The sequence below is a fragment of the Tachysurus vachellii genome, chromosome 6 (assembly GCF_030014155.1).
Source record: "Tachysurus vachellii isolate PV-2020 chromosome 6, HZAU_Pvac_v1, whole genome shotgun sequence".
NCBI classification, from domain to species: domain Eukaryota; kingdom Metazoa; phylum Chordata; class Actinopteri; order Siluriformes; family Bagridae; genus Tachysurus; species Tachysurus vachellii.
Genome location: NC_083465.1, coordinates 22,416,213 through 22,429,629, shown reverse-complemented (window position 1 = coordinate 22,429,629; position 13,417 = coordinate 22,416,213). Strand labels below are relative to the sequence as shown.

Below are 13,417 nucleotides of genomic sequence, written 5' to 3'. Positions count from 1 at the left end.
AAATCGCAGTGGTTTCTGTATAAATTATATTCTGTATAATTTGATAATTAAATTAGAAACGTCACATTTCTGTCTAACACTTGCCTATGTTTATATTGTTTATTAGCTTATATTGACACCCTTTACAGATTTGACCGTACAACGAGCATGTATAGTGTTTTCGACCATTTTAAAGAAAATTGAGTAAATTAAAAATTAACAATCTGGCAACCCTGTATGAAGCGCTTAATCTGTTTCGGACGCGGTCAATTAACCCCGAATGGAGAGAGAGTGCGCATGCGTAATGCGCCAACGCGCTTAGTGAAAACACTAGTGAACCCTGAATTTATTTTGACAATATAATTTATAGACTTGATTAGTATGTGATTATGTCAAAATGAACATTTTATATTTTATTGACACTATTTGTTTTCATTGTGAGACTATAAAACAGCTTCATGTGTGTTTAATGTACATGGCAACACTAATAACTCCAAACCCAGTTTCTTCTTTACTGTATTACATTAATGCAAGGGTGTAACTATGAATTTAACCATCTAATACTCTGTTCATTTTTAGAGCAGTTGTAAATGTACTTAATCAGCTTCAAATCAGGCGATAAGCTCTAAATTGAACAACTATTGAACAAACAGGCACACCACTTTAAATCTAGTCCACTGTGTTTTCATGCGGTACAGAAATGCAAAATAAACATCTGCAATATAATATTTGACAAATTCTGTCTTTTAAAACCTGAGTGTTACTGAAATCCCAATATATCGTAATCCAATCAAGCACATCAAATGAAGACCAAGGCTTTAATTTTTTTAAACATTAATTTCTTTAATACAGGTATTTTGTACAGTATTATATGGACACACAATCCGGTCTGTCTTTAACATAAGGGCAACAACACAAATGTTCTTTCCACAACACTATTGCGGAGTTGTGTGTGTAGCATAGGCAGAGTTATTTCTAAGCAAAATGGATGGCATTCTGGCTGCCTCAAATGTTGCACCACCAAATGTTGTATAGGGCGTGAGGAAATTGTGGCTGTCAGTCGGAAGTTTTGTTCTGAAGTGCAGTATGCAAGTGCCATGTGTAGGACTGGTAGGACGAAACTTGGTGTATTCTCGGCATTTTAAATCATTAGAGTGTCAATCATTATAGTCTGGTATTTGTGCTCCTATCCTTTGGGCCTCTCAACCTTAACCATGAGTAAACTCTGAACAATTTATTAATGATCGCTATTGAGGAAAATAACTCAGCTGAGAGTCAGTCAGTCATCATTCAGTTGTCAGTCAGTCAGTGTGTGCCAGAAATCAGATAGTCTGTCTATCTATAAAGATAGTCAGCCTGAATATTAGCTGCAATCTCAGCCTCCCATTTGTCTCCATTATTGAGCAGCTTTTCCTTGTTATAGAGAAGCTCTTCATGAGTCTCTGTAGAAAATTCAAAGTTGGGCCCCTGAGTAAAACAAGAGACAGTCACAAGAAAAAAAGTGGTAAGGGATTGTTGTTATGCTTTTAATAACACCTCAGTAATGCAAAACATTCAAACAGACCCATCAGTAACAGGAAACATGAAAGCAAAACGTATCTGTAAACAGCAGATCGGCTACAGCTCACCTCTACAATGGCGTCCACAGGGCAGGCCTCCTGGCAGAAACCACAGTAGATGCATTTTGTCATGTCGATGTCGTAACGTGTTGTTCGCCTGCTGCCGTCAGCACGAGGTTCAGCTTCGATGGTAATGGCCTGGGAATTGACAGCAGATGGATGCGTGTATGTTTTTTTATGCATACTTACAAAGATTCAGTATAATAACATTTACATCATTTGGCAGATGCTCATTCAGAGCAATTTATCACAATTATAAGTGCTTTTAAAGTATCTATCAATGAATACAATACTGGTTCACTAGGTCATGGACTAAGAATACCATCAGTCTAAAACTGGGAGAAAATAGATCAAGAAAGCACACAGACACCACAAGTGCTAGCTGAAATTCTCATTTCAGAATTACACTCTTACAAACCTTATAGGATCAAATAAGGCTGCTGGTTTAACTAAATTGAGTGGTTAGCACGTTCTTAGTGGTTAGCACGTTCGCCTCACACCTCCAAGGTCGGGGTTCGATTCCCGCCTAGACCTTGTGTGTGTGGAGTTTGCATGTTCTCCCCGTGCCTCGGGGGTTTCCTCCCCCGGTCCAAAGACATGCATGGTAGGTTGATTGGCATCTCTGGAAAATTGTCCCTAGTGTGTGATTGCGTTAGTGAATGAGTGTGTGTGTGTGCCCTGCGATGGGTTGGCACTCCGTCCAGGGTGTATCCTGCCTTGATGCCCGATGACGCCTGAGATAGGCACAGGCTCCCCGTGACCCGAGGTAGTTCGGATAAGCGGTAGAAGATGAATGAATGAATGAATGAATTAATCAAGCAATTTATGAACAAAATCTACAGGTTCATTTTTAATACATTTTTACTAAACTTTGCACTGTAAATTTTAATCATATATTCCTTAAAATAGAAAGATATAGGGTTATATTGATAAACAGATCTCTAATCTGAAATACATTACACAAAGCAAATAGTTTGTGGACACCTGACTATCACACCCTTTTATAACTTTATAACTTCTAAAATTTGGTTTATAAGCACTCACAATAAAACTTTATAATAATTTAATGCTTTACACATTGTTTTTAGTATTTTCCAGCAATACTATTCACCAATGCATGAAAAACAATGCTACCACTATCAGGCAACCAAAATATTAAAGAGCTAAAAAGGAGTGTGTGTGTGTGTGAGTTTATGTACCTGTGCTGGGCAGATAGCTTCACACAGTTTGCAGGCGATGCAGCGCTCCTCTCCAGATGGGTACCGGCGCAGGGCGTGCTCTCCACGAAAACGTGGGGACAGTGGACCTTTCTCAAATGGGTAGTTAATGGTGGCAGGCTCACGGAAAAGATAACTCATAGTCATTCCCAAACCTAAAACATGACAGTTTCACTGGTGAGTGAGCTGTAGCTTATAAAAAAAAGGTTCTATGACATAAGAACACTTTCATTCTGTTTATTAATATTATTTCATTCTGATTCTGATTTTTACACCACCATTAAGACAATGATACTTTAATTAATCCCAGATATCTTGTTGCGGGAAAGTCAATTTCTCAGACACTGACTGACTAATTTTTTATAGGTAATAGATTTTATTCTGTTACTTTGAACCGTTTTTAGCAGCTGGCATTTTCTAAAATGTTGGGGGAAAAAAGGAAACAGGAGGTACAATGTTTTCTAACGATAACACAGATGTTACTGACCTCGGAACAGCTCTGTCCACAGCAGGGTCTGAGCTGCTCGGTCTGTGATGGACTTCATATCATTGAGAGGTTCCTGAGCGTTCACATATTCTACAGAAAATAAGGATTATATAATAGACAACATTATCAATTATATTACACATGGCATGAAGCGAAATACGTTGATATAGATTTATGCACGTTATACTTACTGTAACACTCTCTGTGTGCTGATAAACTGAGAGGACGCACAAGATTGTGGCTCGCTATAAAGGAGCCTGAGGAGAAAAAAAAAGACCACAACATTTTGATATGTACACACTACGCCCAAAAATTAATTCCACACTATGTGAAAAATTTATTCCTATAATGTAAACATCATACCAGTTCTGGACACAGAAAAAAGGAGACGTAACGATGCTGCCATCACACCTGAAATAAAATCCGCTTTAGTTAGAAAAGTAAATAAAGTTTTACTACATTTTAATATGTAATACAGGGAAAGTGGATAAGAGGACATGTCATATATAATTTCCTTTTATTGTCTCCTCATATACTACACCACATAAATGTACTGGTGGCCTCGTTTACATATAAAGTAGCAAAATACATATATCTGAGTCACATGAAAACCTTAATGGGTTCAATATATAATTTATTAAAATAAAAAAATAATTAAAGATGAGTGAGAAATAGGAACTTGGAGCAAAAAAAAAAAACAAAACAATATCTACATTTTTATTTGTAATATTTTATCCTTCCAAAGACACTATTAAATCATTGCATGTGATGTGATGTGTGTATTGACTGATATGTTTTCTCTAGTTTCTGACCCTAACCATGTTAGAAAAAACAGAGGGGTAAGCATCAAATAACATTTGACTACTGTAAACACAGTCTGCACTACAAATTTCATTATTCCAACATCTGAACGTGTGCGTCCAAAAAACCAAGCAAGGCGGTATTTCTTGTAAATTACAGAATAATTCTCAGACCACTTGTACGCTCTTTTCTTTTCAAATGCCTGTATATACAAGACTGGATGCAGAGCAATGCCTTCTTCTATCAATTTTTCAATTACATTTATTTGTATAGCGCATTTAACGATTCCCATTGTCTCAAAGCAGCTTTACCAAAGTATGGAAACAGAAGAGAGAGAAAAAGAAATAATCCCTATCCCTAATGAGCAAGCCGGAGATGACGGCGGCAACGAAAAACTCCCTGAGAGGACATGAGGAATAAACCTTGAGAGGAACCAGGCTCATCCTCATCCTCCAAACCTACTGTTTCCTATTCAATCACACAGACACTTGGACTCAATCACCTGTTGTAACATCATTGACTCACTCAAACACCCTGAGTTTCTCAGGATTCCTACCAGTACAGAACCAAACAGGAATTCAGTCTGAGCTGGGTCTTTACTTCCCATCATCTAAACCATAAAGTCTACCATTATTCTGTAAAGTCTACAGTTATTCTGACACCAAACCTTTACATACAGTGCTTTGTGGGAACACATAAGTGCGTTCCAATATATACATGTTTCATTTAGACATGTTTATTAAAGGTTAAACAGAACCCAAACTGTGCACAACATAAACAAAAGGTCTTCGCGTGAAGTTTTGCACCGAAGGAAACACAAGCACAACGCATTAGTTCCGCTGAACTCCAGAGCCATTAAACGTTACCCAGCTATAACAAATCTGCTCTTTTTACATCTTATAAATATTCCGTTCGATTTGTTGTGCACATCGACGTGTAATAAGACAACATTCTGTACGACGAAAGAACTAGAAATATAAAGAAGTGCTCTGAGTTTCCAGTCAGCCATGTCAGCTAGCTAGCGTTAAGAAATATTTGCTCATAATAAATAACAGTTCAACACAATTTAATACAGATATTGACAGTTTTAATGATAAATATACGGTTAATAATAATTACTGTCCTTCCTGTCGAGGATAAAAACACAAACATACACAGAAACTAGCTGCTGCACTCTCAAGGACTTTCAATGACTGTCACACCACTGCGGCAAAAATCCTCAGTCAGGGTTTGTTTGGAACAAATACCATAATGTGAATCTTCTCTATAAAATCTAAAGAAGGCTGTAAACCAAACTCTTACAGAGACTGAGCTGTACACCGTATTTTAGATGACACTCACCGGGTTGTCGCTATTTGGCCTTCTAAACCAGAACAGCAGACGATTTAGGAGACGCACATTCGAAACGCCGGAAGTAGCACTGACCACGTGACTATACACAAAACCATACACGTTTTCTAATACTGACCTTATTTATCACGTATTAGTGATAGTCTGTATAAGATGTCAGTAATAAATGCAATACAATAAAACATACAGTACAGGAGATTCGCTCAGGGGTTCCCAAATGTTTTTGATAAGAAATGCACTTAATACATTTTTATAAACATATTATTATAGTATATTATACATATTGTATTGTGCAAAGGTAATGGTTATATTACTGAGTCACTACAAATACATTTCATATTCCCAAACAATTCTGTTATGAAATCAAACAAACAAACAATCAAACAGATAGATAGATAGATAGATAGATAGATAGATAGATAGATAGATAGATAGATAGATAGATAGATAGATAGATAGAGGGATGGATAGATAGATAGATGTTGGGCAACAGTCACTAATAACAAAGTGCACCTGCTGTGTATGATAGGTAGATTAAAGGGTTAATGGCTGTAGCTACTAGGCAGATGTACTGTGTGCAATTTTCTGTTCTCTGTGTAATACAATACTGTAATTTGCTCTATATGATGTACAATTTTGCTCTATATGATGTACAAAGTGTGTGTGTGTGTGTGTGTTTAGGATTCATAGTGCATGTATTTATACCTTGGTGGGAACCTTTGGGTTGCTCCCATAAAGAAAACTATGCTAGATGCAGGAAAAAAAAGGGGGGGGGGGCACACTCGACAGCGAAATCCAACTTGCAATAGTAATGTTACAAAATGTATAAAAGCTTGTCTTGAATTACATTGTGTGTGCATTGTAGCGTAAACAAGCTCAGTGCATGTTATACTCTGTGTGCATCATAGAACAAACGCAAGCTTACACTTGGAGAGTGTTTCTTGGTTTGTTATAATCTTTGCATTTTAATTACTTTTACTTATTCTAATACTGTTTGATTATTTGAAGGAGATTTTATTTGTAATTTGCTTTTATTTTACTTTACATATACTACACACATTTATCTGTATTACACTACTTTTAATAAAAACAAGGCCTCCCATTGTGAGGACCCTGAAAAGACAAAAAGGTCTGTCTGCCTTCTTCATTTAAAGATTCAAACAATAGATTACGTAGAAGAACTTGAAGAGGATCCTTTGTAAGAAGACAGAGGGACTTCGAAGGACACCTACGTTTAAGGTAAGACCAACTCTGATAGTTGAGTTGTGTTTTCAACACTAACCCGAGCAAACTAGGTCACATCCTCTAATGGGATTTTAGAAAAGTTTCCTATGCAATCCGAAAACTTCAAGGTCTTCACAAGGATAGTAAGACAAACATATATGTGTGTATAGCATGAAATGAACCAGAAAGAGCAGAATAAGTAGTTTATAGCTTATGCTTAATGAAGCAGTATAAGTTTAATTAAAGACAGGGGCACTGTTCCTCCCACATGCGTAAATGTGTATACGCACTTCTCTTCTTAAGTGTTTGACATTGCTGATTGTTGGATGGTGGACTGAGAGACTGCTTCTTTACCATAAAAGTGAGTAAATAAATAAAGTTTCTATTTATCTATATATCTACATGTACTGTATGTATTATAGAAAATGGGCAGCACAGACAAAGGTACTAGTAATTGTAATGTTATAACAACTACTAAACCTAAAACTGCTGTTATTTGATTTACATTTTAGAATTATCTTGGAAAATCCAACTCTCCTGTGTAATTCTTGAGATTATTTATTGTGCTGAATCTGAAAACTATATATCTATATACAGTTGGCATAAAGGTTATAACCTATAAAGGTTGGCATACCCTGAAAGAAATCGTTAAACATTGCCATTTATTTGGAAAACATGACTGATAATGCAATAAATTTTTTCTTATTTAAGGATGGTGGTCATGTGAAGTTTAATAGATTAAATTAATTTAGAATTAATTATCACATAGTTGTTTGACTCCTTTTTAAAGCTTAATAATAACTGAAATCACCTAAACAACCCTGCTGGTGGCCACATTATAAACACACAGGCTGACACAAATAGCTTTAAATGGCTATTAAAGGGAAGTTTTCACAGCTGTGACTCATTGTAATTGTAATTAAAGTCTGTGCATAAAAAGTCAGTGAGTTTCTCAGCAAATATGGTGACGCACTGAATTGGCTGGATATGGCACCATGGGGAAGACAAAAGAACAATGGACATGTGTAATAAGGTAGTTGCACTTTATAAAGCAGGAAAAGGATATAAAAGATATTGTAAAACTTGAAAACGACAGTCAGTACTGTTCAAACTGATAAAGTGGATGGAAAATATGATGTTCTGTCGATACTAAGCCATGGTCAGGTAGACCAGACATCACCTAGACAAGCCTGAAAGCTTATGTAGCAGTGCCATTTGGAGTGATGAGACCAAAATTGATCTTTATAGTCACAACTATAAACGCTATGTTTGGAGAGGAGTCAACAAGGCCTACAGTGAAAAGTACACCATCTCCATGTAAAGCATGGTGGTGGATCTCTTTTATTTTGGGGCTGTGTGAGCTGCGGTGGCATGAGGAAGTTAGTAAAAATTTATGGCAAAATGAATGCAGCATGTTTTCAGAAAATACTGGAAGCATGAAAGCTGTGCATGGAACACTCTTGGATGTTCAAACATGAAAATGATCCAAAGCACAAGTCAAGGTTAAACCAAATGATACAGCAGAAAAATGTGATGGTTCTGGAGTGGCCAACAGAGTCTCCTGACCTCAGTATCATTGAGACAATTTGAGGAAATCTCAAACGTGAAAATTTACAGGAACTGGAGGCATTTTAACAAAAAAGAATGGGCAGCTATACCACCTGAGAGAATTAAGGACCTCATGCACAATTATTACATTCTTATTATGTTAAGAGAACTAAAGGTATGCAAACTTTTGAAACTTCTTTTTTGTCATGTTTTATTTGATTGTGCCATTCTGTCATGCCTTACATATTAACATGTGTCCTATAAGAAATAAAATACATTTGTTTTGCCTTCTGACTCATATTCTCTTTAAAACTTTTGAGCACAACTGTAAAAATATATAGAAACTGATATATTTGATTCTATTGAAGACCTTTTGAGCAGCCATTAAACTATCTGCTGAGATTTTTTTAATTGTTGTGTTATCTTCTTTTCTCTATATTACTGTAACAGATAAACATGACCTAAATAATTTAATTACTAAAGAAGCTAAAACAAATGAAACACAATCATTTAATAACCCTCTTTGCCTATTTTTGTTCTAGTGAATATTTCAACTAACACAACCATATTGGAGGAGGAGGAGCCATGGTCTCGTATTGAGAAGTCTCTGATCGTGGTCATTCTTAGCATTGAGATAGTGCTGGGGATTCTGGGAAATGGTCTGGTCCTAATTGTTAAAATGGTGGTGAGGAAAATTATTAAATTGCTTTTGTTAATTTCGTTGTGGTTTAAAAGGAAGCATCACTGAAAATTCTTGTTACTTATGCATTGCAATAGAATTCAGTCTTTACACTTATACGGTATGAACTGCAAAAATGCTGAATATTTAAATATGTAAAACCTCCAATATTCATTTATTTATACTGATTATAAAATTAAAAGCTAAATACCACCTGAGGGATAGTCTGAAACCAGGCAGACATTTAGCTGATCAAATAGTTTGCACAATGTAAGACTTTCAGAGGAAAAACAGGAATGATTATAAGTAAGGTATCATTGTCTTTATCCAGCCTTTTATATTAACAATACGTCAAGGATAGTCAAGAGTGTGCTGTAGAAGAGCAAACATCTATGACTTCATGTATGTACAGTAAGCATTTTACTGAACATTTTTACTAAAGTCAATAAGCTTTTTGTCAATTCAATAATGCAGTACAGTGTGAAATGAAACAACTTTCCTCCAGAAGCTACATAAAGACACAGAGCTACATACAAGAGCATCAAACACAAAGCCAAATAGTAAAATTAATCCATTTACATAAAATACATGTGTGTGATCTTTTGCAAACAGTAAAAGACAAGACAGTGAGAATAGACAATACGATACACTGCAAAACAGATACATAAAATAACGCTACCCAGTGCACAATGTGTCTGGTTCTTAATGCAAATAAGGATGCATTTCTTTGTAAACCTATGTAGGGATATATGTATATATATATATATATATATATATATATATATATATATATATATATATATATATATATATATATATATATATATATATGTGTGTGTGTGTGTGTGTGTGTGTGTGTGTGTGTGTGACATACAACAAATGCAAACTGAGTATGAGTGCGACAATGTTTTTAGCACAGTGGTCTGTGATAGTAGGGTTTCAGCATTCGAGGGCATATCTTCACTCTATCAATTAAAATATGAATGTCAGAATGAAATGCTGAAGCTCATCAACACATAAACACATAGCCATCGCCTAACCTTTTTCGGCATGACAAAACACAGCCCCATATCTCAAGGATCTTGTCAAGACTCTGCTTATAAACTCTCTGCCTGAACATTAGAGGGCGCTCCGGCAGCATGTTGTTACCTGTTCCGCACCTGTTCCTCACCTGTTCCTTACATCTATTTATTATTTTCTCCACATCGCCTTTAACTTCGTGGAGTTCATGTCTTTTCTTTGTTGGTGTTTTATGTACTCTGTTGCTTCGTTGGTATTTTCAGCATTCATTTGCCGTAATACGTTCCTAGTTCTAGTGATTTGTTCCCTGCCTATGTCAGGTTTTCGTTAATAAATTGTGTTTGTTGGGTTATCCTTGCATTTGGGTCAGGTTTTTATCTTCGCTTTGGCAACCGCCCCTGACAGATCTGTACACGTTTACTGGCATTTCAAATTGTTCCAGTCCTTCCATGGCATGCAAATCAGCAAAGATATTACCTGCTGTTTCTTCTTTAGAATGAGTTACTAAGACATTCAATATTCGACAGGCCACAATTAAGCTGAAAAACCCAATAGCAAGAGATGCCACTGTGCTTCAAGCATATTTGCTTTCATCAGAAACTAAAGTGAAAATTCTGTTTCATGACTCTCATTGTCTCTGGAATCTTTGACCAAAAGGAGGCATGTTTACAAATAAATAGAGTTTTACTTGTCTGATTTCCATTAATGAATTTATTTTTGACAAAAATGTTTAAATAATTGAGCATTACATGTTTTCATTACACTGAAAACATGTAACCAATGTAACCATGTTACAAAGTCTGTGTAACGTGAGCAAGAGCCCAAAAAAATCCAGTGAAGGACTTTAAACATCATTATTATACATTATAATTTTCTGATTCTCTAATAATGACTCTTGAATATCTTTGTCTGTCTCCCACAGTGTAGGGATCAATATCAGTGTGTTTACTGGCTGCCGTTTGTCAGTCTGACACTCTCTGACTTGGGTTGTGCCTTGCTGATCATGACCAGTTCCTTACTGGCTATTTTGACCGGAGGTCAGAGCTCACCATGGTGTGAGGTGGTCAGTCTGTTCAAGTTCACCTTCATCACATCCTCCATCGGAAGCATAGGTGAGAATTGAAACTATGTCGAAACAGAGAATTGAGACAATGTGACGTATTTTACACTCCCTCACCCCAACCCTATCAACCATAAAGTGAAACTGCTTTATATGAAGATTTGTGTTATGTTAAATGCTTTTGATTCAGATTTTTTATGTCAAAAAGTTAAAGTTAAAAGTTAATTAGAAATGCCTCGACACGTTGCCATACAGTTTGGTAGTTTAAAGTAAGTGAAACTTGTTTCACATCTGAATCACAACATTGCCATTTTATAAAACACTTTGAATCTTGCTGTTATCATAAAAAAAAATCAACTTCTGGGTTGTAACGCTAATAGTACTTTGTGCTGCGCCGATTCACACCAGTTCTTGATTATTTTCCTATAACATGGCATGACATAACATGATCATGTTTTATGTCTTATGTAAATTGCATGTTATCAAGTAAATTTCCATATACATTATTTATTTATCTAATTATATAAGTAGTTGATTCATAACTTGTTTATTCTGCTTGGATTGTATGACAGCACTCCTCTGTATCCAGCGGTATATGGGCCTGCTCTTCACTAGAAGAGGCTTGTCTGTCATCCTAATAGTGGCATGTTTGGCTTCCTGGTTGTTAGGTGCCATATTCGGGGTGGTGCCAGTGATCTACAAATGGGTTAGGTGAGATGATTAGTAAATATATTAAGCACAGCTCAGAGAAGGAACCATTCCTCTATGTTTGGATTAAGTTGTTGCTTAACCCCTGGATGTTAGGTTTGACCCTGCGGAGATGATGTGTGCTGTGTTCTGGGAGAGCAGTTACTCTGACATGCTGGTGTATATTCTCTGCTCCTTCATCGTCACAATATTACCACCTTTGCTGCTCATTATCACCTGCTCCTTACTGACTGGGGCTGGCTATGGGAAAAACTGTGCCAGGTGGGATATGAATGGATCCAGTCACTGTTATTATGCGAGACATATATGTCTTCAACTGTATTTTAAGATTTTTTTTATTTGCAGTTCACATAGTTTTAATCAAGAAGATGTACTGAAAATAATCATGCACCAGTAAAGCAATATATTATAATATTGCAATATTTAACACAATATTTAGTATATAACCCTACACCTCTTCCTGTCTGATTTTGAGTAAGCATTGAAAATACAAAAATTGCAGCACCTTAAATATGATGGTTATCTTTTAAAGATAAAAAATATGCCATTATGAGTTTAACTTTTGACATCCACATCAGATTATTTGCTATGAATAATTTTGCAAGGATTGTTTGGAACATTGAACCACTGACAGTCATAATTAAAAGCACAGAATGGTAGGAAAAAGTAAGGCTAGGGCTGATTTTTGTCTAACCCTGACAGTAGATTGATTTAGTCCATCAGTCATCATGTCAGGTGATTACACAGAGTTTTCCTTTATGAGCGTTCTGACACGCGCCTTTTTCCCGTTCTGTAGGCCGACAGATTTGTCATCTGTCACTCCGCTGTTGGTGGGAACTTATCTGCTCTGCTATACTCCTTTCATTTTGTCAGAAGTGAGTAGTCCTTCAACGTAGCTGGAAAAGGATCAGTATCAGTAGTTGAATTCTGATTATATATTAAGCTCAAAAAAGATTTCTCAACATTTCTTTAGGTTAATTAATTTTTACTGTTTTATCTTAATAAAATGAATTTACTTATAACATTGTCTTAAAGACAAATAATTTCTTAAACCTTTATGGGTTCCTCAGTGAGACAAACTGAAGGACTATGAATGGAACCTTCTTCTTTCCTTCTCTACAGATATAAATATTATACTTGGAGTCTCACATTATAGAATAAGTACATGTTGTTAGATATGTTTTATTAATCCTAAAGACACTTTAGGATTGATATACACAGTCATAGAGATTAATTTTATGCTATTTTTTATATAAACTGTCTGCTACAGTTAGCTGATTTTAAATGACTATAAAAGATATGCTTTTTTCTATTAACCAGAATCACAACCCCATACAGTGACTGTCTCCAGTAAACTAAAAACTTTTACTTAATTTTGTTCTAACACATCCTAAATTTTGTGTGGTCTCAACTTAATTTAGATGATTATTCTTGGGAGACTGGATCTGTCACCATCTCCTGAGTGGCTGAGAACACTTTCATCAGTCATGGCTTATCTGGACTGTAGTGTGAACCCCATCATTTACTGCATTAACCAAGACTTTCGAGAAGCAATACTTGCACTTCTGTGGACCAGCAGAAAATCAAGCTTGCCTGAACCTGTACTGACTAGCATAACAAAAATAGACACATGATATGGATATGTAAAGAGATGATTGTCAAAATTTTGTTGGTGGTAAGCCATCTATGGTCATAATTAATTGGGACTTAATTAATATAGAATAT

At 35.9% G+C, this 13,417-nt stretch overlaps 2 protein-coding genes across 2 annotated transcripts; one reads left to right on the top strand and one right to left on the bottom strand.

Moving 5' to 3' along the window:
- Nucleotides 1-815: 815 nt before the first annotated feature.
- ndufs8a (NADH:ubiquinone oxidoreductase core subunit S8a) lies at nucleotides 816-5,545 on the bottom strand. The gene is made up of 7 exons (XM_060872975.1): nucleotides 5,445-5,545; nucleotides 3,666-3,713; nucleotides 3,494-3,559; nucleotides 3,303-3,392; nucleotides 2,798-2,970; nucleotides 1,608-1,736; nucleotides 816-1,446 (listed from the first exon to the last, which is right to left on the bottom strand). The coding sequence occupies exons 2-7, from the start codon at nucleotides 3,706-3,708 to the stop codon at nucleotides 1,315-1,317; spliced, it is 633 nt and encodes a 210-aa protein (XP_060728958.1). The 5' UTR covers nucleotides 3,709-3,713; nucleotides 5,445-5,545; the 3' UTR covers nucleotides 816-1,314.
- A 1,557-nt stretch (nucleotides 5,546-7,102) lies between these two features.
- si:dkey-9i23.8 (beta-1 adrenergic receptor) lies at nucleotides 7,103-13,326 on the top strand. The gene is made up of 7 exons (XM_060871513.1): nucleotides 7,103-7,121; nucleotides 8,768-8,910; nucleotides 10,847-11,036; nucleotides 11,557-11,695; nucleotides 11,789-11,953; nucleotides 12,489-12,567; nucleotides 13,114-13,326. The coding sequence occupies exons 1-7, from the start codon at nucleotides 7,103-7,105 to the stop codon at nucleotides 13,324-13,326; spliced, it is 948 nt and encodes a 315-aa protein (XP_060727496.1).
- The last annotated feature ends 91 nt before the right edge of the window (nucleotides 13,327-13,417 follow it).

What these genes read in the sequence shown, in the direction of transcription:
- ndufs8a (XM_060872975.1), bottom strand. Translation starts at nt 3,708, where the DNA reads ATGGCAGCATCGTTACGTCTCCTTTTTTCTGTGTCCAGAACTG. An exon ending in AAGCTATCTGCCCAGCACAG is followed by an intron (nt 1,737 to 2,797) that starts GTACATAAACTC and finishes GTCAATTCCCAG; the next exon opens with GCCATTACCATCGAAGCTGA. An exon ending in CTGTGGACGCCATTGTAGAG is followed by an intron (nt 1,447 to 1,607) that starts GTGAGCTGTAGC and finishes TGTTTTACTCAG; the next exon opens with GGGCCCAACTTTGAATTTTC.
- si:dkey-9i23.8 (XM_060871513.1), top strand. An exon ending in GTGATCTACAAATGGGTTAG is followed by an intron (nt 11,696 to 11,788) that starts GTGAGATGATTA and finishes CCTGGATGTTAG; the next exon opens with GTTTGACCCTGCGGAGATGA. An exon ending in TATGGGAAAAACTGTGCCAG is followed by an intron (nt 11,954 to 12,488) that starts GTGGGATATGAA and finishes CCCGTTCTGTAG; the next exon opens with GCCGACAGATTTGTCATCTG.